Raw genomic sequence first — 20,489 nt, forward strand, 5'->3', positions numbered from 1 at the left:
TTAAGTTTAAAACTTTTTTATTTAATGTAAAATTATATTTTGTTTTAATTTACTTTCAAATTCTTCAGTTGCTGAATGGGCTGCATAGTTTTCATAAATTGCATAGTTCAGAATAGCTATAATTGTACCAGATGGTTGCATTCAGTTAAGTTGGACTAGACTGTAATACAAACCGTTCAGTTTGTCAACAATAAAACTGACTGAAATGAGAGAAAGACTGAGTGCGAGACTTTGATATTAGATAAAATGAATATTGATAAAGTTTACCTTTATGTACAGAATCTGAATATCGCAAAATATATATATATATATATTTTTAAAAATCGCAATAATATCGTATCGTGCGTTAAGTATTGTGATAATATCGTATCGTGGGATGTATGGTGATTCCCACCTCTACTAATGAGTGCATTTGGTCCAAAAGCGACACAGACACAATATTCAAGATTTCAAAGTAGCTGATATATTTATTTCAGATCAGTGCTGCTGGTGGTCGTCTGTTTATAACAATCTCAACACAATATCAACCCAAAGGCAAGACTCGCAGCTGCCATTCAGAATACAAGAATCATACCTGATACGTCTCTGGAAGTGAAAACCAGCAGCTTTATATTGCTGAATATACAGTTTGTGTATATACAATATATGTTAAAGCAGGACACACTTGGAAGACTAAAGTTCAAACTTTTGCACACAAACAATGACCGTGGAAGGACAATTAAGAAAAAAAAAAGGCAGCGTTTGTAAAAAAGCTTTACAAAATAAAGGAAGACAACATGCAACCTGGAGTCTGCACAAACGGCAATGAACTGAGGGATAAATTGCTGTAGGAGAACTCAGCAGTACAATCTACACAAGAATATAACTACACTTTAAAGTCTCCATATGCCGCCATTCTGAGGTGTGCTGAAAGCCCTTCTGAACTTTCTAAATGATAAGAAATAACGATGATTACTCACAGAAAGCTGGCCAAATCTGAAAAGTTATCCCCCACCCAGCCCCATCTTTCCAGTTTAGCCTTTAGTCCACAGTAAGCCGGCCTTTTCTTCTAACCCAAAACTAAAGCGGTCAGGTGGAACAAACAGTTCACGAGATGGGACGTTTCAAGAGGCAAAAAGGTGTTGAGCGATGCAATTTAAAATGAACAGAGGCAATTAATACATTATTCACATTCGTGCTTCTGAACCTTGCAGCTCGGGGCTTCTTTTCACAATCTGACTGCATAAATCTAACCTGCGCACAGTCACCCAGATATACACGTGTTGAAACACCCTGCAAGCCTCTGCAGAGGAAGGAAAAAACCAATATGAGAAAATCAAATGAGGCATGTCTCCTCCTGTGACTTCTGCACCACACACACACACACACACACACACACACACACACACACACAACACACACACACACACACACACACACAAACTGTTATACACGACATACACGTATCTGCAAGTCAGTTAATACAACACTGGGATATGAAGGTGAGTACTTTAAAATGGGGCTACGGGATGACTGAGATGTGCTGAAAACTCTGTTAATGAAATAACTGCTCCGGGGCTCCCGTGAGTATTTAAATCTACGCTCAGGCAGCTCTGAGTAGCTCTGTGAAATGATCGCATTTAATCAGTCTTTTCCCTCCCGTCAGCAGCGAAGCACAGGAGCATCGGGTTCAGTTCACATTATTATCAAAAAAAGGATCCAGATGATGTTCACATGTGGGGAAGCGTTTCACTTCTAGTTGCAACGGATACAATATATATGAATAAAGGGATCGATCCTGGCCTAAGACTTCAGAGCCCTCTTCTTTATCCCGTCTTCTGCCACGAACTCTCACTGCATCTAAAATACAGACGTTTGGAGGTGAGATGTGAGACGTGAGGAGGTAGATTAACACACACAGAAACAAGACCTCGACGAGGCCGCTGCACCAACCTGTCCCTGCTGGGGATTGGCCGGCTGGCCGGAGGGCTGCTGTCCTGTTTGTCCGTAGTACGCAGCCTGCTGCCTGTAGTACTCCGCCCAAGCTGCGCTGTAGTCCTGCTGGCCTCCTGTTGTGGATGCTGAACCTCCTCCTCCTCCTCCTGCTGCTGCTCCTGGAGCTGCAGCTGCTGTACCGGGTATAGAGCCGCCTGCCTGGGCTGAGAAACAGAAACAGACATGAAAAATTAAATAACAACAACAAAATTACATAAATTACTACCTAACATATGCAACATACTCGTACCCATCTTCTTGTAGTACTCCTCCCAGGCCTTGGTGTAGTCCGGCTGGCCCCCCGGTGTCTGTGCAGCCTGGGTCTGGTCACCTGCAGCTTGGGCACCTCCAGCCTGGTTTGCGGGGTACGGGGCTGGCGCAGCCCCCGATGGCTGCTGGTAGTACTGAGCGTAGTAGGCCGCCCAGGCTGCATTGGGGTCATTGGCTGCTGCCTTGCCTAGAAAAGACGCAGGGTGGAGGGGGTGAGGTCCTCATAGGGTGAGGGTGAGCCCCTGCTACTGGCCTGGAGACCGGGCTTGGAGACCAGGGGGAGGAAACAGAGACAGGGTTAGAGCCAGAGCTGCTACAGATAAAGACACCGCATCTCATCACAACATTTCCATCAGAACTCCTGTTGACCTTCTCAGATTAAAAAAAAACCAAGTATAGTGAGAAATAAGTGCGAGGGCTGAGCAGTAAACACTTAAAATCAGCAGAGGTGGTGAAGCCAGCAGTGACTCACTGGGGTCATGTGGTGGTTGAGGCTGCCACTGCTGGTAGGTGTTGCTCCAGCCCTGTGAGCTGTACTGGGGAGGACCTGGAGGACCACCACTGAGGAAAGAAGAAGCGCTTTCTTATTTAAAAAAACAAAAACATCTCAGGGTCATCGTCAGTTCTCTGAAATCTGCTTTAAAGCTGCAGCCACTCACTGTGGAGGTCCAGGAGCCCCAGGCGGTCCGGGGTTGTAGGGGTTTGGGCTGTAAGGAACCATTGGCCCAGCAGGACCTGGCCCAGCTGTCCCCGGGCCCACAGGACACAGTGGACCCTGAAACACATCACATGATGACACATGACGAGTGTTCTTAAGAAATAATAATTAAGAGTAATGATAATCTAGAATGACAAGCACCTCGATCTTCTCCTCAATGAGCTGCTTGGCGTGGTCGATCTGCTGCGGGGACCCACGAATGATAAAAAGCTTAAAGTTGGGGTCTCCGTTGGGGGGTGGCTGTCGAGAGATTTCCACGAATGCCCCCGTCTGCTGGTTGATGGACTTGACGTTCTCTCCTCCTCTGCCAATCACAAGCCCACACTTTTGGGCGGGAATAGAGAAGGTCATTTCCCCTCCGGGGGGACCCCAACCGCCTTGTCCCCCACCTCGCCCCCTATTGCCTGAAGGCATTCCTGGAGGACCTGGGGGACCCTGTGGACAATTATACCACATTACTTCACATATGCCCAGTACGTCACAGCCTCTGGTGATTTTGCCTCATCTGACTATGTTAAAAACACAACAACAAAAAAAACGAAACAAAAAAACAAGGCTAAGCACTTAATTTATCCAAATATTTATGGACGTTATGATGTGAGGCCTTCATCTATTGATTTATGATGTTTTAGAGTGTGACAGCTGATCCGTACCCCCTGTCCCTCCTCTCTGACCCGGATGCTCTGCAGCAGGTCGTTGATGATCTGAGCCGCGTGCTCGCAGCGTTCAGGCGGACCGCTGATGTGTGCGATCTTATCTGGACCGGTCCCGTCATCTGGAAGGGATTTAAAAGTGCATTAAGCGTTTGGGATTAACACTAAATGAAATCAATCAGGTCAGCTTCCAGCACCGGTCAAAGTGAGAGTTAACAGCTGTCTGTAAATTAGGATCTCAAAAAAAGTGCAAAGTGGTAAAAAACAAAAACAAACAAAAAAGAAAACACGCTAAAGGGTCATGCCAGGTGACGTTCTGATGTGACCATTGTTCTTGTAACACTGGATCTATGCAGGGATCCTTCCTTATCTGATTTTCTTTTCAACATACAAGTCAAATCAATAGAAGAAGAAAAGGAGCCAATTTTACCAGCTCTACACAACAGCTTACGCAAAAGGCAATCACACTGCCTGAGTAAAAGATTCACCTGATACAAAGGGGCAAAGTACAGCAGATGCACAGGCTGTCAGGCTAGACAGCGAGTTTGTGACGCTTCATTTGTAGGCAAACTTTTACCCCCTCAAAAAATATCACTGCAATGGAGAAACCTGGTAATTATGTGTTTTAGGGCTTGTACTTCCAGGGAATTTGTGCCACCTAAAGACTCTCTGATGGATGGCAGTGCCAGCTGCCAGCATCTGTTCTGGTACTAATAACATTTATATTGATTTTACTAAATTTACTAAATTAAGTGGTGGCAGCTAAATGAGACCAAAACAGAGGAAAGCAGAACGTCAGCAAATGCGAAAGACGTATAAATGAAGCCACAACGCCGTCGTCAGAGCGTCCCACCTTGTTTGAACTGTATCCTGACTCCGGCATCATTCTGAATTTTCTTGATCATCTCTCCATTGCGTCCAATGACCACACCCACCGAGTGTCGTGGTACTGGGATCTAATATGACAAAAAAAAAAACAACAAAAAAAAACCCCCCCACATCTATCGTTTCCTCTGTTTGTGATTTGGTTAAAAAAAATGTTTTTAAAAACCCTCTGCAGTCACTTCCAGTCTTGCTCCGACACACAAACTTACATCCATGCCGCCTCCCATTCGGGAGCTGAATTCGCTTCTTTCGCTGTAGCCGCCTTGGTCTCTGTCCCTCAGAATCTCCTGCACCATCTCCTGGGCTTGCTGAAAAACCATTAAGGATCAGGAAGCTCGGCACTATGCCACATTTACTTTGACACAATAACAGGACTTTAAAGTTGTACCTGGACTTTGTATGGGTCTCCAATAATGCGCAGAGGCTTGTCAACGTTGGGTCCCTGAGAAGCATCCTGGATTAGGATCATCTTGACCCCTGCACGCTCCTGCATCCAATAACACATAATGAGACATAATTATCAGCCATACGCACTTGAAAGTGTTTACCTACACTGGAGTTACCTCCACTTAGGCTTTTACTGGCACACTAACAGGCTAATTTGGCTATTTTATATACAGTGAGCTTAATGTATAAGAATTATACTGTCTATTATAAATTAGAAACATTAATGGCTTTAAAATGAATGTTGTGCTCTTCTTTAGTCCCACCCTTGCATGGTGCATGGATTGCTGCTATAAAGCATCAGGCTGACTGCTTTCAGTCTGCAGCAAAGCTCATGATCTTGCCCTGATCCAGTGTAAGACAAACCCAATTAAAAACCTCACATTCCTGCAGGATTAAATTAACTCAGACCTTTGCTGCTATTTTAATGTGAAAATACTGACTTTAAGAAAAAGGTTCAGATTTGGCCTAATCAACTCTGGCTGGGTCATGCTGACTTCTAAAAAATGCTGAAGCAAAAAACATGAAATTTACCTGTAGCTGTTTGATGGTCTCTCCTCCCTTGCCGATGACTAGGCCGGCCTTGCCGGCTGGGATCATCATCTCATGAACTGCGCCGTTCTGCCCGTTGCTGGAGTCATGATAAGAAGAAAGAGGGGGAGTACCTCTTCCTCGGGAGACTATCTCATTTAGCAGCCTCTTGGCTTTCCTAACCAAGGGAGGAGCTGATTGGTTACTTCATTTAAGAAACACATCACTCTAGTGTTTAGAATTAAGCACCAGACCGTTAAAACGCTTCCACATAAAACTGCAATGAGTGTATTTGTATGACATCTAAAACTCACTGTATGGAGTCTTGTGTCCCTGTGAGGGAGACGTTTCTCTCTGGAAGACCTCCACTGTCTGCACAAGCAGAAAATGTACATATTTAACAAACTGAGCATAAAAATAATAATAATCAGAAGAAGTTTACACACACTCATCCTGGGCATGAATGTCATGGTAATTTCAGGCTTTTAATCATTTCTTTGAACTGTTCTTTATCCAGGGTGGTTAGTGACTGTACAGCATACACCTTTAATGACTTAAAAAATAGTTTCAATATTTTTCCAATTTTCTACAATCCACACAGTCTCAAATGTCTGTTAGTGAGTTGTACCTTTTGGTAGTCATCAAAAAACTTCTGGCAAAATTACAGCTGGATATCTGACCACGCTTCCTGACAGAATTTAGAAGAGTTCATTTAAACTTGTTGGTTTTCTAGCACAGACTCAGATTTTAATCTTAAAGCATTAAGCATACAATAGGGTTGAGATCAGGGCTTTGGGAAGACCATTCTAAAAGTGTCAGCCTGCTTTTATCTATTCCAAATGCAGTTTTGATTTGTGTTTAGGATCATGGCCCTGGTGGGACACCCAACTGTGTTGGAGTTTCACTTATCTAGCTGTTGATTTGAGGTGAAGTTGAAGAATTTGGAGATAGTCCTCCTTCCTCATCATTCCAACTTCTTTGTGCAATGTACCAGTACCACTGGCAGCTAAACAGTCTCAGAGCATGATACTACCACCACCATGCTTGACATTACAGCGTTAGATACAGTGTTCTTAGGTGCCTTTACTCCTCCAAAGTAGTAAAGGAGAGGCCTCTTGTGGGAAGCGTGACCATAAAGCTTTTCTCCAGAAGGCATTCAGCTTGTCCATGTGTGGAAATTTGAGTAAAGCCTGAAGGTGTCCACTTTGGAGCAGGGGCTTCTTTCTTGGTCGGCACCCTCTCAGACTACGTCCACACTAGCCCGGATAGATTTGAAAACGTCGTTTTAGAAAGTCTGCGTTTTTGAGTGTCCACACTGCGACGGGACAGCTCTGTTTTCAAATGTATGCGTTTTCACAACGCCGTCTCAGTGTGGACGGGAGGCCAAAACGGAGAGAAAACGATGCATTTTCAAATGAAAACGCATTAGTGTGGACGTAGCCTCAGTTCATGATGATGTAAAGCTTGTTTCACTGTGGCAGTGACACTGGTGTTCCAGCAGTCTTTTATGGCAGGCTTGAGTCTTTGTGGTTCCTGGGTTGTTCCTAAACATCTTAACCAGTTGCTTTTAAACTGAGGGTGACCGCTGGGGTCTTCTTCAAATCTTGGCAAAGTGGTGACATATCTGAAAAACTTTACTTCAGATATTTTTTGTTTGAATCCATGATTGTGATATCTGCAGTTGTTTAGAAATGGCTCCAAGAGACTCACCCACCTTGTGTAAATCTACAATTCTCCATCTTAGATCTTCACTAAATGCCTTTCAGTGAAGAACAGCATTAAGTGAGCGTATGTAAAGGTTTGACCCTATGTGGATTAGAGAAAATCCAAAATAAACCCAAACTTGTACACTAAATTCTTGTTTTATAAAGTAATTAAAGATGCATGCTGTACAATCATTGCACCCTGAAAAAAGAAAACCCCAAATTACACTGACATTCACGCCCAGGATGAGGATCTGTAGACGACGAGTGCAACCAGTACCTGGAGCTATCTGAACCTTGCAACCCGACTCTTGCTGAATCTTATTGATCTGTTCACCTCCACGGCCAATAACTGAAGAGAGAAGGTGGGGTTTAAAAAAAAGTGTGGTATACAGTACGTGTTAAAATAAAGCTGGGCTACACTCACTGAGTCCCACCATACTGTCAGGAACACTGTACTCCTCTGTGGTGGAAGTGGGTCTGATGCCATGATTACAGGAGGGATACAAAGGTGGGGGGGAAAAAGCAATAAATCAGACAATAGCAAAGTCAGATTAATACACAGTCACCTGAGAGGTACGAGATCTCACCTTTGCTGTGCAAGAGCAGCTAGCTGTGCACCAATAGCTGAGTGAGAAAACAAGGCAGGGGAGAGGTTTAGGATTACCAACGGACTAATGTGGAGGACGCAGACACCCACTGTTGACTGTAGGTCACAAATAACAATGCATGCAACAGTAAGATGAACTCACACAGCGCTTTGGCTGACTCCAAGTCACTCTGAGCAGCCAGCTTCTTAGTCTCTGGCTCATCTGTCAGAGGAGGAAATGAAATGAATGTTCATAGGAGACTCCCTGGAACTAAAATAGTCACAAAGCGAGCGAAATAAAGGTGCAGTCACCAGTATTTGTGTCCTCTAGCTGTCGTTTCTGCGCAGTGAAGGGAAAACTATCTGGAGCAGTGCTGTTGTTCACAGGAGGACCAGCGTCGCCCCCGATCTTAGCTGCGATCTGAAACACAAGCAGAAGATTTGCCAGATAGTTCACTGTAGTATGGCAGATCTACAGTATTACTGCTTTTTAATGATTTTTACACATTTTTCTGATTTCCCCCCAAGCTCCCTCCTTGGGGTTAACCCACCCCACCCACGGAAATCCTGGGAATGCCTCTGGCAAGACTGTAGTTTATTTTATGGATCAAATCCACCATTTTTTTAATGAGCTATGTGATGGATACTGATGTGTTTTCTATTCTTTGGCCTTGAGGCTGCAGCACACACCTGAATTATCCTGAAACACCTTTATATCAACTACTAACATTCATAATGTAGCTCAGCGCAGAGGAAGAAGCTGGTAGTGAAGTGAAGATAATAATGTTCTCTGAAGGTTTTCAGTGTTGTCACACTGGATATTTGGTGGGACGCTGAAACTGTCCGGCCTCAGTTAAAGCTAACGCTGACATGTGATGGATGAAGCGGCAGAGGTGTGCCTGACTGTAGACACGTTCACCATGAAGTGTTTGAATGTCAAATTTAACCTGGTCTCAGGTGTGTCCGCCTTCATACATGCTAGCTTCTTAGCTGTCTGTTTCATCCCTGCCTCACCTGCCGGGCCCGCTGCACCGCGTCCGCAAACGCATCCTTCTTGGCGCCCCCCGCTCCGTTCCCCACAGCCGCCTGTCCGGGCAGAGGAGCCCCGGGGACGGGCGGAGGTACCGCGTTGTACTCCGACATGGTATCCAGAAAAGACCGAAGAGGAGAGAGAAGCAGAAAGCCGGGATCAGAGCTACGCAGGACTGGGATGGGAAGTCAAGAAAGTGACGGGAAGGATAGCGCCGGTTGGAGACACGACGGGGGCCGGCGAGGATCATTCGCAATTTTATTGTTGTTTTGGTGGTAGCTGATTTATTATCATAGAAAACATGATCAAAGCTCATATGCAGGATGTAAAAGAGACTTTTTATTTAAAAAAAAAATAGTTGTGCTTGAGCGATTTAACAGCCTATCCAAAGCCCAATAACTTATGTTTTTTAAATAGATTTTGTATTATGAACAAAAAATATAAAAAGGAAAAGTAACCGAACTTTAATTGTGGTGGGATACAGGTGCAATATAGCAGAAATGAACTACTTTGGTCCAGCACTACAGTAAACATGGTTTAGGTATTTTCCACCTCCGTCCCAAGTTACTTACATCTTCCCAGTAAGATGACTCTTGCTTAAAAATATAAAACTGCAGTCGACCTTTCAAACTGTTTTCTGAGTAAAGTTTGAGCCAAATCATGAAACATTTGAAATGCAATTATCGTAATAAACTCAGCAACCATTTCAGATTTTTTCAAATCAGCTGTGATTCTTATGGTGCACTTCTATGAAATGTGATCTAATATCAGCTGTACTTGTACTCCAAGTTTCTAGTATCGGAGAGACTTGGACTATATGTGTCTTATGAACTTTGAATCAACACTGGGACAAATATTTTGTCATGTATTCAAGTAACTGTGAGTGGAGCTGTGGAACACGGAAGATTTCTTTGATGGCTTGTCGATTTCTAACATATCAATGACACCGTAAATTTGTAGTTTTTTAAAAAAAAAATGCATTGTATTAGTTGCATCTTTAAAATATGTTTATCAAAATGTGTAATTCTAATGATTATTTAAACATAATTTTATGCAGTAAAATGTATGGAAATTAAATTAGGGCATTAACAGATGGAACTAAGTTTTTTACACTGCAGCATTTTGCTGTAATTTCTTTTCTTAGAGTGAAAGTACTGGGTTGCAAAATTATTACAGTCTACATTTCAAAGTTGTTGTTTTTTATCACAAGCAAAATACAGAAAACAGTCAAACATAAAATCTTTATTGAATTCTTAACGCTGAACCATTTAATGTAGAACCAGGAGCAAATATAAGGTTTGGGCTAGGGTGGCATCAGCCGTTTTGACAACAAGAATCTGCTAACTATATTAAAACCAACTGAAGGTTGCATAGCTTATTACATAAAAAAAACTAACCTATTTTTAAAAAATCAGGATCTTAGTACCTCTGTTTCAATCCAGTTTTTTTTAGTTTGCTTAGCAAGTTCCTGCATTTGAGTTTTTATAGAGTTTTTCTTCTAATGAATAACTATCTTGTCCGTTGTGGGAATTGCTGGTTAATCATTTTCATCAGGCAGAGGACTTTCATCCACATGACTGGCTGAGGCGCTCATGCTGCCAATCCCCGAGGTGACATCAGAGTTTCCAGCTCTGGTCTTCAGCCATTCAGACACTTTGGCACGTGCTCTTTGATTAAAAAGTTCTGACATGTTCCCAAACTCGGAGGGAGCGTCTCCGCTCACTGAAACAGAAATTAAATGCTATTTGATATCATACCTCCAAGTAAAAATATAAAACAAATTCAGAGTTTTCTCTAATTAATATCAACTCACTGCTTGGAATGAAAACTCCATCCAAGCTGGCTCCTCGCTTCACAAATGGTTGTGTTGGCTCTTCTGGTTCATTTACAACAGCTCTCAACATTCGGTCTATCAGCTCTTGCTCCCTCCTGTTCCACTCTTCTTCTGTCAGCACAGACTGTCTTGATCGCCAGGGCAGTTTGTGTTTTTTCCCTTGTTTGCTTTCAGCAGTGAAGCATTGTTCCTTGTTCCGTGTGATCATGTCAGTGATTTTTTGGAAGAGCAGTTTGACAGGAAAATGATAACCCAAACCATGGCAGTTGAGGACATGGTATCTGTACCCACAGTTTTCCACCAGCCACTGGAGGCTTTTCCCCTCTCCTGCAATGTGCTCCTCAATGAGTCTGTCATTCAGCCAGTCTCCCCAGGTGAACAACACCATGCAATGTCTCCACACTCTCTCTCCAAAGGGCATCAACAGCTCAACCAGTGCTTTGTGGTCTTCCTCTGTGAATGCTTTGGAAATGGGAACAACCAAAAGAAAAACATGAGGGCCTGGAGCGCACATGGAGACGCTGCGGAGAACTTCTTCTTTTAGCCAGACAGGAGCCGTCGTGTCTGCAGGCCAGCCTGGAGTCTCAACGACTGCAACATTTATTCCACCTAAATTTCCTTCATGCTTTACACACTTTTCTGTTCTTCTCCGGTCCTCGAATTCCTGCATAGAAACAAAGATCCAAACATTATTCAATGATCATGACACCTGATAAATTACACGTGAACCTCGGGCATTATATTTGGTTACCTTCTTCACCCAAACTCTCTCAAATATCTCTTCAAAAAGGATGTTGTTTCCTGCCATACTCTTCCCAGATTCCTCTCTGCCAAGCAGTACAATCCTCAGGTCAGTGATTGTCAGCCTCTCTCCTGTAAAAAAGTAAAGTTTAAACTGAAAGAGTGACTAAAATAATGCCATAATTATTTGATGATTTCTTGATTACCTTCAAATAACTTTCCCAGTATTCTTGATTGTCTTTCAGTGGTCTTTCTGATCCTCCTAGCTAATTTTCCTTCTGCCTCTTTTCTGGCCTCCAGCTGTGCTTCACGATCCGGATCAACTTCATAATGTGAGTTTTCATTTCCTGCCCACATCTCTTCAATCTTCTTCAGGAGATCTTGTACCTGCATCTCATCATTGTGCTTCATGTTGTCCAGGACGTGGTACCTGTTCCCACACTGCTTCATCAGCCACTGCAGACCTTCCTCACTCTCTATACGTTCTTCCACAGTCTTCACTCCCAGCCAATCACCTCTAGTGAACAGAACAATGGTGTGCTTCCAGACATCATCCCTAAACAGACTCATGTGCTCCTGGACTGCTCTGTGGTAGGATGTATTAAATGCAGATGCCAGGCTGACCACGAGGAGCACTGCGTGGGGTCCTGGAGTGCACATGTACACACTGTTCTCTATTTCATGTTTATCTGTCTCAGACTCAAGACTATGTGCTCCTGGATTTTGTAGGTGTATTAAAGATGCAGCACAGAGGACACTGTGGGGTCTGGAGTCACATACACACTGTCTCTATCTGTTATGTAGATCTGAAGTGTGTGAACCACCAGACACTGCGAGTCTCCTTTCTCCCAGAACGCCGTGATTAATTTCACAGGACATCGTTGTTCTTCTGTGATGAACAGCAAAAGCCTTTTTCCTCAGAATGGTGTTTCCAGCTGAGCTCTTAGCTGACCACTGAGCACCAACCATCACTAGTCTTAAATGTGCTGGTGGGGTTTTACCACCTGCAGAATCGGAAGGTAAACTAATCAGTAGTCTCATGCATCAAATTACATTTGATGGTTAGATAATGATGTGTGTCACATAGTTTATCAAGAGAGCTCCTCTTACTGCGAAAGCCATATTTGGCTGTGAGACATGACATCTACAAGGCAAATGGTTGTAGTTCATCTACAGTTTATAGTTACAGCACGATTTTATATTCGTCATGTGATCACTGCGTTTAGCACATTAAAATATCTTTGTAAGATCTTGACTTAGTATAAGTACAAATATTTTCTTTGACATTTTACTTTGGAGCTTTATTAGCATTATTTATGTTTAAGAAATCATTTTACAAAACTCTGTGATTCTGTGTTTGATCACAAACATCTGGATTCACCCATTTATTTCAAATTTATCCTCTTCTTTCTATCATGGTGGGTATTTTGTAAAATGTGAGGCTGTACCTTCAATTAGTGCTCTGAGTTTCCTTCTGTTTGTCTGCACCTCATCAAACCTCTTTGATGCTCTGTCACTTATTGCTTTCATTTCCTCCCTCAGAGCGTTTCCATGAGCACGATCAATGGGATAGTGACGACCTCCATTTGTAGCGACCATTGCCTCGATTTTCTCAAAAAGCTTTTCGACTTGACTGCTGTCCTCCCTGTTACTCACACAGAGGACATGTTTTCTGTTTCCACATTGCTCAAGAATCCATTGCATTTCTGACCACTCACTGATTGTAGTTTCTACATTTTTTTCATCCCATGCATCTTCAGCAGTGAACAGTACGATGGTGTGATTCAACACATCCTTGTGGAAGAGTTTCAGGTGCTCGTTTAAAGATGATATGAAGATCTGGGGTAAAAAAAAGCTATGATGAAAGACCAGAAGAAAGGCGTGAGGTCCTGGGGGACACAGATGGACGCTGTTCTGGATTTCTATCTGATCCAGCTTTGGGGTGTTTTCTAGTGGATAGTGCCACCACCAGCCTGGAGTATCAACCACAGTGACCCGTCTGCCATGAACCTCCTGCTGCCCCGCCACACTATGGGCAGTTCTTCTGCTGGTGTCAAAAACATTTTGACCCAGTATGATGTTACCGCTCAGACTCTTATTACTGGGCTCTCCTGTTAATTCTCTGCCACCGATCAGCACGATCCTCAACTCTGGAGAGTCGTGACTGTGCCCTGCAACACAGATGCAGCACTGAGTGGTATATAACTTTAAAAGTTTAATTATTGTTAGCAATCACGAAATTATTCGTTAGTTAGAAAAAGAAAGATCATTATATTCTGCATGTATTTTGTCAAGACATGGACGTGCCCTTAAACACAAACAGGAAGTATCACATAAACAGTCATCAGATCATGTTTCCATCAGACAGCTCAGTGTGATATGGATCGGTACAACATTTCATCCTGTCTATTTGAATTTGCCCTTAAATTCAAAGCCAAACTATAATAACAGCTTTAGGCACAAGTACTACAGCTACATCTCTCTATGCAGCTTTGCTGACATAGATTTGTTGTGTGTGATCACACTGAGAGATGAGTGTGATCTCACTCTAAACAGTCGTACTTTATCAACAAATAATCAACAAGTAGCAAAAATCAAACCTATATTCTGTTACAATGACATAAGACGACTCACCGAGGCTAGAAACAGCATGTTTATCAGCCATTATTTTAAACAAAGCTATTTCTGATTCAAACGATGACTAAAGTGACAACTATACAAGTAGGAACTCTTCACAAAATACGGTGTGGCATGTACTTTGAACTGTTGTCTCTTTTTTTACTCCCTGGCTGCAGTTAGGTGCATCATTTGTTTAACTGTTTAGGGATTGCAGACACTGACTGATAAGTAGTTTCATTGCTGGGTAATGCTCATTCCCTTGTTATTTCATGACAAAAATAGGGCGATCGTGGCTCAAGAGATGGCAGTTCATCTTGTAATCGGAAGGTTGCCGGTTCAAGCCCCGGCTTTGACAGTCTCTGTTGTTGTGTCCTTGGGCAAGACACTTCACCCGTTGCCTACTGGTGGTGGTCAGAGGGCCTGGTGGCGCCAGTGTCCGGCAGCCTCAGCCTCTGTCAGTGCACCCCAGGGCAGCTGTGGCTACAATGTAGCTTGCCATCACCAGTGTGTGAATGTGTGGATGACTGGATGTATTGTGAAGCGCTATGCAAATACAGGCCATTTACCATTGCAAATTCAAATTAAGCAGATGAACAATCTGAAGATGATTCCTGTGACATAAATGACAGACCCGACCACATAGCTCGTACCTTTTACACTTTTCTTTATTTCGGTTGTCGTGTCCAAAGCTCACAGCCGCAGCTTTTCAGCTGCATCCTACACACCACAACAACCCCAACCACGTTTAATACAGGAGAGGCATGATGAGCTGATGGAGCTCCGGTGTGTCAACCTCCCCTGTGGCTGCGCCATGAAGCATGCTCATCACAATGTTCATGCAGGTCAAGAAAGCTATCATTAGGCTGAAAAATAGAAATAAAAATATCAGAGAGGCAGCTGAGGCTGCACTGGCCTGGGAATGCACTGCCCAGCTCACTGATGCCAAAAGGCCTGAAAGACGACAGATGATGACATAAAGTGCAATCACAAGGGTCTCAAGGTTTACAATCAAGGGATGCATTCATGAAATTACAGGTTTACAAAGCTGGGTATATTTAAGAACAGGGAGGGCAGCTTAGACTTCACAGGAAAACATCTAAAAGAGATGCACAGTTCTGGAAAAATTATTTGAACAGATTAAACCAAGATGAATTTGTACTAGAATGAGGACACTTCAATGCTGATTGGATAACGATCCAACGCCTACTGCAAAACAAATCCAAGAGTTTTTCTGAGAACTGAACATTCCTAATTGGTCAAGTCAGTCACCTGATCCTCAACGCAACAGGGCAACATTTTTCAGCCTGCCTGAAACAAACTGAAAACAGATGAGACCCACAAACGCGGTTAGGTGGCTGCAGGAAAAGTCCTGGCAGAGCACCTCAAGGGAGGAGAAACTGCATTTAGTGATGTCACTGAATGCAAAGGATTTTAATTCAAATACTTTTTTTCAAAAACCCTCGATTTAAATTATATTAGCTTGTCCAAATACTTTGAGCCTCTGAACACCAGACTATCTTTAATAATGTTTGTAATTCCTAAACAGTATACCGTATGTTAAACCCCCTGTGGTTTTATACAAAGACATTGTACCACTCAACGAAGAAAACATCTTTGGTTTCTAAAAAGTTTTGGAAAGTGAGTATTTACCTGTCAGCAGAGGTGACAAGTAATGAAGTACAAATACATCATTACTTCTTTAAGTTGCTTGAAGATGTTTCACCTCTCATCCGAGTTGCTTGAAACGTCCAGACGCTTTTCTTTGCAAGCTCCTTTGACTACGATGACCTGGATGACTGAGAACCTTCACAGACAAAAACATCATTACTGTAATTAAATACAATATTCTGGTATCTGTAGTACTTATTTTTCTGAAACCTTTTACTTTTACTCAATTTTTACAAAAATATCTGACCTTTCTACTCTTTACACTTTCAAAACAGGCTTGTTACTTAACACATTTGGGGGAAGTATTATTTCAAACCACTGTGGGCCTTCAAACCAATAAATATGGGACTAACAAAATAGAACAAAGATATATAAAGACCATTCTACTGGTGTATCCATCACCAGTGCTTATTGCATACAAAGGAATGAAGGAGGCAAAAAGGTAGTTTATGCAGTGTGTTTGCAGTACTTCAGCATTAAGCTAGCCCTACAGAAGAGGAGCGAGTATAAAGGGAGTAAGAAGGTTTTTTGTTTGTTCTTTTTTTAATGGCAGATAATTTCAAATGCAGTGTTTATGTAAGCTCAACAAATATCAGCAAACACACAAATTGTTTCTGTGTCACACAGGTACAGGTACAGGTGTTTTATTTCACAGGGAAGAAAGAAATGAGAGCTGTTCACTCAGAGATGGGGAAACATGAGAAAGGCAGAACAGAAGAAGAAGAGAGGTTATTTTTAAAGGTAAGGACTACTCGGGGACATTTGATAAAAAGGAAATTTGAAGCTTACATGTAATGTGTTTATTTTTTAAATAAGATATTGGTTGTGTATGATGTGAAGTTCAGCTTTTTATATATTGTGATATACCCAGCAAAACAAAACAAAGTGTGTACTTAGTTTTTGTTATTCAGATGTTCCATGACAACACTCAGCAGTTTAGTGCAGGATAAACATGTTAGATTGTCACTGTGATGAATCTACAATAATGCACTGTGTTGGTGCACAGTTGCTTTGGTGTTCATGTCACAGTTAGGTTACATAAAATGTAGCAGAGATTATTTTAATTTAATTAATTTAAATCCACAAAAAGCAGTAAACCTCAGAGCAACAACAGAACATTGAAGTGACAGAAATGTTCGTGAGCTGTGATTCTTTTCCCACTACAACGATTATTTTGACTTGCTTTACTTTGAGAAAATTTCGTAACCTGTACCCACAAAACATTGGACGTCAGATACATGGGCAGAGCATGTCTGTATTAGGTCCATCGGTCCATGACCAATTCTGGGCATCGATACACGTCCAAACTTGGTCCACAATTTGAACATCCAACCATGACCCAACCTGGACGTCAATATGACGTTCAACACTTGACCTTCATGTCTGTGACAGGTGCAGGGAATTTACATGATTAATAAATGTAATATTTCTTTATTTACAAACATTAACATTGTTTTTAAATGGGTCAATTCCCCATTTTATTGTGAAAAATGATAAGAGTAAGAGAACAAAAATGTAAATATTAAATTAGCAGGACTTTATTTTTTTCATAAAAATACAGTGTGCCAACCCAAGTGGCTGGGCATGCACTATTAAATCCAAAAAACAATATTTAATATTTATCTTAATTGCCCCTTCGGGATAAATAAAGTCTCTCTGATTCTGATATTGGAAAAAAGATCAGATTATCATGTGTTTCTGTTTTTAACAAGAATGTGTGAATTCAAATTATTATTATTATTTTCAAATTATTTAATGTTTCACAGAACTTGCTGGTTAATCGTTTTCATCAGGCAGAGGACTTTCATCCACATGACTGGCTGAGGCGCTCATGCTGCCAATCCCCGAGGTGACATCAGAGTTTCCAGCTCTGGTCTTCAGCCATTCAGACACTTTGGCACGTGCTCTTTGATTAAAAAGTTCTGACATGTTCCCAAACTCGGAGGGAGCGTCTCCGCTCACTGAAACAGAAATTAAATGCTATTTGATATCATACCTCCAAGTAAAAATATAAAACAAATTCAGAGTTTTCTCTAATTAATATCAACTCACTGCTTGGAATGAAAACTCCATCCAAGCTGGCTCCTCGCTTCACAAATGGTTGTGTTGGCTCTTCTGGTTCATTTACAACAGCTCTCAACATTCGGTCTATCAGCTCTTGCTCCCTCCTGTTCCACTCTTCTTCTGTCAGCACAGGCTGTTTTTTCCCTTGTTTGCTTTCAGCAGTGAAGCATTGTTCCTTGTTCCGTGTGATCAAATCGATTATTTTTGGGAAGAGCAGTTTGACAGGAAAATGATAACCCAAACCATGGCAGTTGAGGACATGGTATCTGTACCCACACTTTTCCACCAGCCACTGGAGGCTTTTCCCCTCTCCTGCAATGTGCTCCTCAATGAGTCTGTCATTCAGCCAGTCTCCCCAGGTGAACAACACCATGCAATGTCTCCACACTCTCTCTCCAAAGGGCATCAACAGCTCAACCAGTGCTTTGTGGTCTTCCTCTGTGAATGCTTTGGAAATGGGAACAACCAAGAGAAAAACATGAGGGCCTGGAGCGCACATGGAGACGCTGCGGAGAACTTCTTCTTTTAGCCAGACAGGAGCCGTCGTGTCTGCAGGCCAGCCTGGAGTCTCAACGACTGCAACATTTATTCCACCTAAATTTCCTTCATGCTTTACACACTTTTCTGTTCTTCTCTGGTCCTCGAATTCCTGCATAGAAACAAAGATCCAAACATTATTCAATGATCATGACACCTGATAAATTACACGTGAACCTCGGGCATTATATTTGGTTACCTTCTTCACCCAAACTCTCTCAAATATCTCTTCAAAAAGGATGTTGTTTCCTGCCATACTCTTCCCAGATTCCTCTCTGCCAAGCAGTACAATCCTCAGGTCAGTGATTGTCAGCCTCTCTCCTGTAAAAAAGTAAAGTTTAAACTGAAAGAGTGACTAAAATAATGCCATAATTATTTGATGATTTCTTGATTACCTTCAAATAACTTTCCCAGTATTCTTGATTGTCTTTCAGTGGTCTTTCTGATCCTCCTAGCTAATTTTCCTTCTCCTCTTTTCTGGCCTCCAGCTGTGCTTCACGATCCGGATCAACTTCATAATGTGAGTTTTCATTTCCTGCCCACATCTCTTCAATCTTCTTCAGGAGATCTTGTACCTGCATCTCATCATTGTGCTTCATGTTGTCCAGGACGTGGTACCTGTTCCCACACTGCTTCATCAGCCACTGCAGACCTTCCTCACTCTCTATACGTTCTTCCACAGTCTTCACTCCCAGCCAATCACCTCTAGTGAACAGAACAATGGTGTGCTTCCAGACATCATCCCTAAACAGACTCATGTGCTCCTGGACTGCTCTGTGGTAGGATGTATTAAATGCAGATGCCAGGCCGACCACGAGGAGCACTGCGTGGGGTCCTGGAGTGCACATGTACACACTGTTCTCTATTTCATGTTTATCTGTCTCAGAGGTGTCCTGAAGGGTGTGGTTGTAGAACCAGCCAGGAGAATCCACCACTGCGAGTCTCCTTTCTCCCAGAACGCCGTGATTAATTTCACAGGACATCGTTGTTCTTCTGTGATGAACAGCAAAAGCCTTTTTCCTCAGAATGGTGTTTCCAGCTGAGCTCTTAGCTGACCACTGAGCACCAACCATCACTAGTCTTAAATGTGCTGGTGGGGTTTTACCACCTGCAGAATCGGAAGGTAAACTAATCAGTAGTCTCATGCATCAAATTACATTTGATGGTTAGATAATGATGTGTGTCACATAGTTTATCAAGAGAGCTCCTCTTACTGCGAAAGCCATATTTGGCTGTGAGACATGACATCTACAAGGCAAATGGTTGTAGTTCATCTACAGTTTATAGTTACAGCACGATTTTATATTCGTCATGTGATCACTGCGTTTAGCACATTAAAATATCTTTGTAAGATCTTGACTTAGTATAAGTACAAATATTTTCTTTGACATTTTACTTTGGAGCTTTATTAGCATTATTTATGTTTAAGAAATCATTTTACAAAACTCTGTGATTCTGTGTTTGATCACAAACATCTGGATTCACCCATTTATTTCAAATTTATCCTCTTCTTTCTATCATGGTGGGTATTTTGTAAAATGTGAGGCTGTACCTTCAATTAGTGCTCTGAGTTTCCTTCTGTTTGTCTGCACCTCATCAAACCTCTTTGATGCTCTGTCACTTATTGCTTTCATTTCCTCCCTCAGAGCGTTTCCATGAGCACGATCAATGGGATAGTGACGACCTCCATTTGTAGCGACCATTGCCTCGATTTTCTCAAAAAGCTTTTCGACTTGACTGCTGTCCTCCCTGTTACTCACACAGAGGACATGTTTTCTGTTTCCACATTGCTCAAGAATCCATTGCATTTCTGACCACTCACTGATTGTAGTTTCTACATTTTTTTCATCCCATGCATCTTCAGCAGTGAACAGTACGATGGTGTGATTCAACACATCCTTGTGGAAGAGTTTCAGGTGCTCTTTAAAGATGATATGAAGATCTGGGGTAAAAAAAAGCTATGATGAAAGACCAGAAGAAAGGCGTGAGGTCCTGGGGGACACAGATGGACGCTGTTCTGGATTTCTATCTGATCCAGCTTTGGGGTGTTTTCTAGTGGATAGTGCCACCACCAGCCTGGAGTATCCACCACAGTGACCCGTCTGCCATGAACCTCCTGCTGCCCCGCCACACTCTGGGCAGTTCTTCTGCTGGTGTCAAAAACATTTTGACCCAGTATGATGTTACCGCTCAGACTCTTATTACTGGGCTCTCCTGTTAATTCTCTGG

The 20,489-nt window shown here is 42.3% G+C and overlaps 3 protein-coding genes across 5 annotated transcripts; all 3 read right to left on the reverse strand.

The window, feature by feature from the left end:
* Nucleotides 1–1,453: 1,453 nt before the first annotated feature.
* Nucleotides 1,454–10,732, reverse strand: LOC102311878 (far upstream element-binding protein 2). Of its 3 annotated transcripts, XM_014329434.2 has the most exons (19): nt 10,611–10,732; nt 8,782–10,519; nt 8,080–8,188; nt 7,931–7,990; nt 7,769–7,805; nt 7,606–7,658; nt 7,459–7,530; nt 5,790–5,847; nt 5,479–5,653; nt 4,889–4,987; nt 4,710–4,808; nt 4,469–4,571; nt 3,616–3,737; nt 3,104–3,397; nt 2,904–3,019; nt 2,717–2,805; nt 2,225–2,431; nt 1,933–2,138; nt 1,454–1,839 (listed from the first exon to the last, which is right to left on the reverse strand). In XM_014329434.2, the coding sequence occupies exons 2-19, from the start codon at nt 8,908–8,910 to the stop codon at nt 1,831–1,833; spliced, it is 2,037 nt and encodes a 678-aa protein (XP_014184920.1). In that variant the 5' UTR covers nt 8,911–10,519; nt 10,611–10,732; the 3' UTR covers nt 1,454–1,830. The 3 variants fall into 3 exon arrangements, with proteins under 3 accessions (XP_014184920.1, XP_014184922.1, XP_014184921.1); XM_014329436.2 differs by lacking the exons at nt 1,454–1,839; nt 1,933–2,138 and having other exon boundaries at nt 2,303–2,509; nt 10,611–10,726; XM_014329435.2 differs by lacking the exons at nt 1,454–1,839; nt 1,933–2,138 and having other exon boundaries at nt 2,303–2,518; nt 10,611–10,726.
* On the reverse strand, nt 10,335–20,179 carry LOC102289989 (GTPase IMAP family member 8). Its single transcript, XM_042214444.1, has 6 exons — nt 19,813–20,179; nt 19,132–19,368; nt 11,579–12,055; nt 11,383–11,504; nt 10,611–11,295; nt 10,335–10,519 (listed from the first exon to the last, which is right to left on the reverse strand). The coding sequence occupies exons 1-6, from the start codon at nt 20,066–20,068 to the stop codon at nt 10,335–10,337; spliced, it is 1,962 nt and encodes a 653-aa protein (XP_042070378.1). The 5' UTR covers nt 20,069–20,179.
* On the reverse strand, nt 15,771–18,721 carry LOC121811823 (GTPase IMAP family member 4-like). The gene is made up of 3 exons (XM_042214449.1): nt 18,460–18,721; nt 17,712–18,372; nt 15,771–17,620 (listed from the first exon to the last, which is right to left on the reverse strand). The coding sequence occupies exons 1-3, from the start codon at nt 18,514–18,516 to the stop codon at nt 17,436–17,438; spliced, it is 903 nt and encodes a 300-aa protein (XP_042070383.1). The 5' UTR covers nt 18,517–18,721; the 3' UTR covers nt 15,771–17,435.
* Nucleotides 20,180–20,489: the final 310 nt, after the last annotated feature.

This window comes from Haplochromis burtoni, unplaced genomic scaffold, assembly GCF_018398535.1.
Source record: "Haplochromis burtoni strain Fernald_Lab_line unplaced genomic scaffold, NCSU_Asbu1 Contig_563, whole genome shotgun sequence".
Taxonomy (NCBI): Eukaryota; Metazoa; Chordata; class Actinopteri; order Cichliformes; family Cichlidae; genus Haplochromis; species Haplochromis burtoni.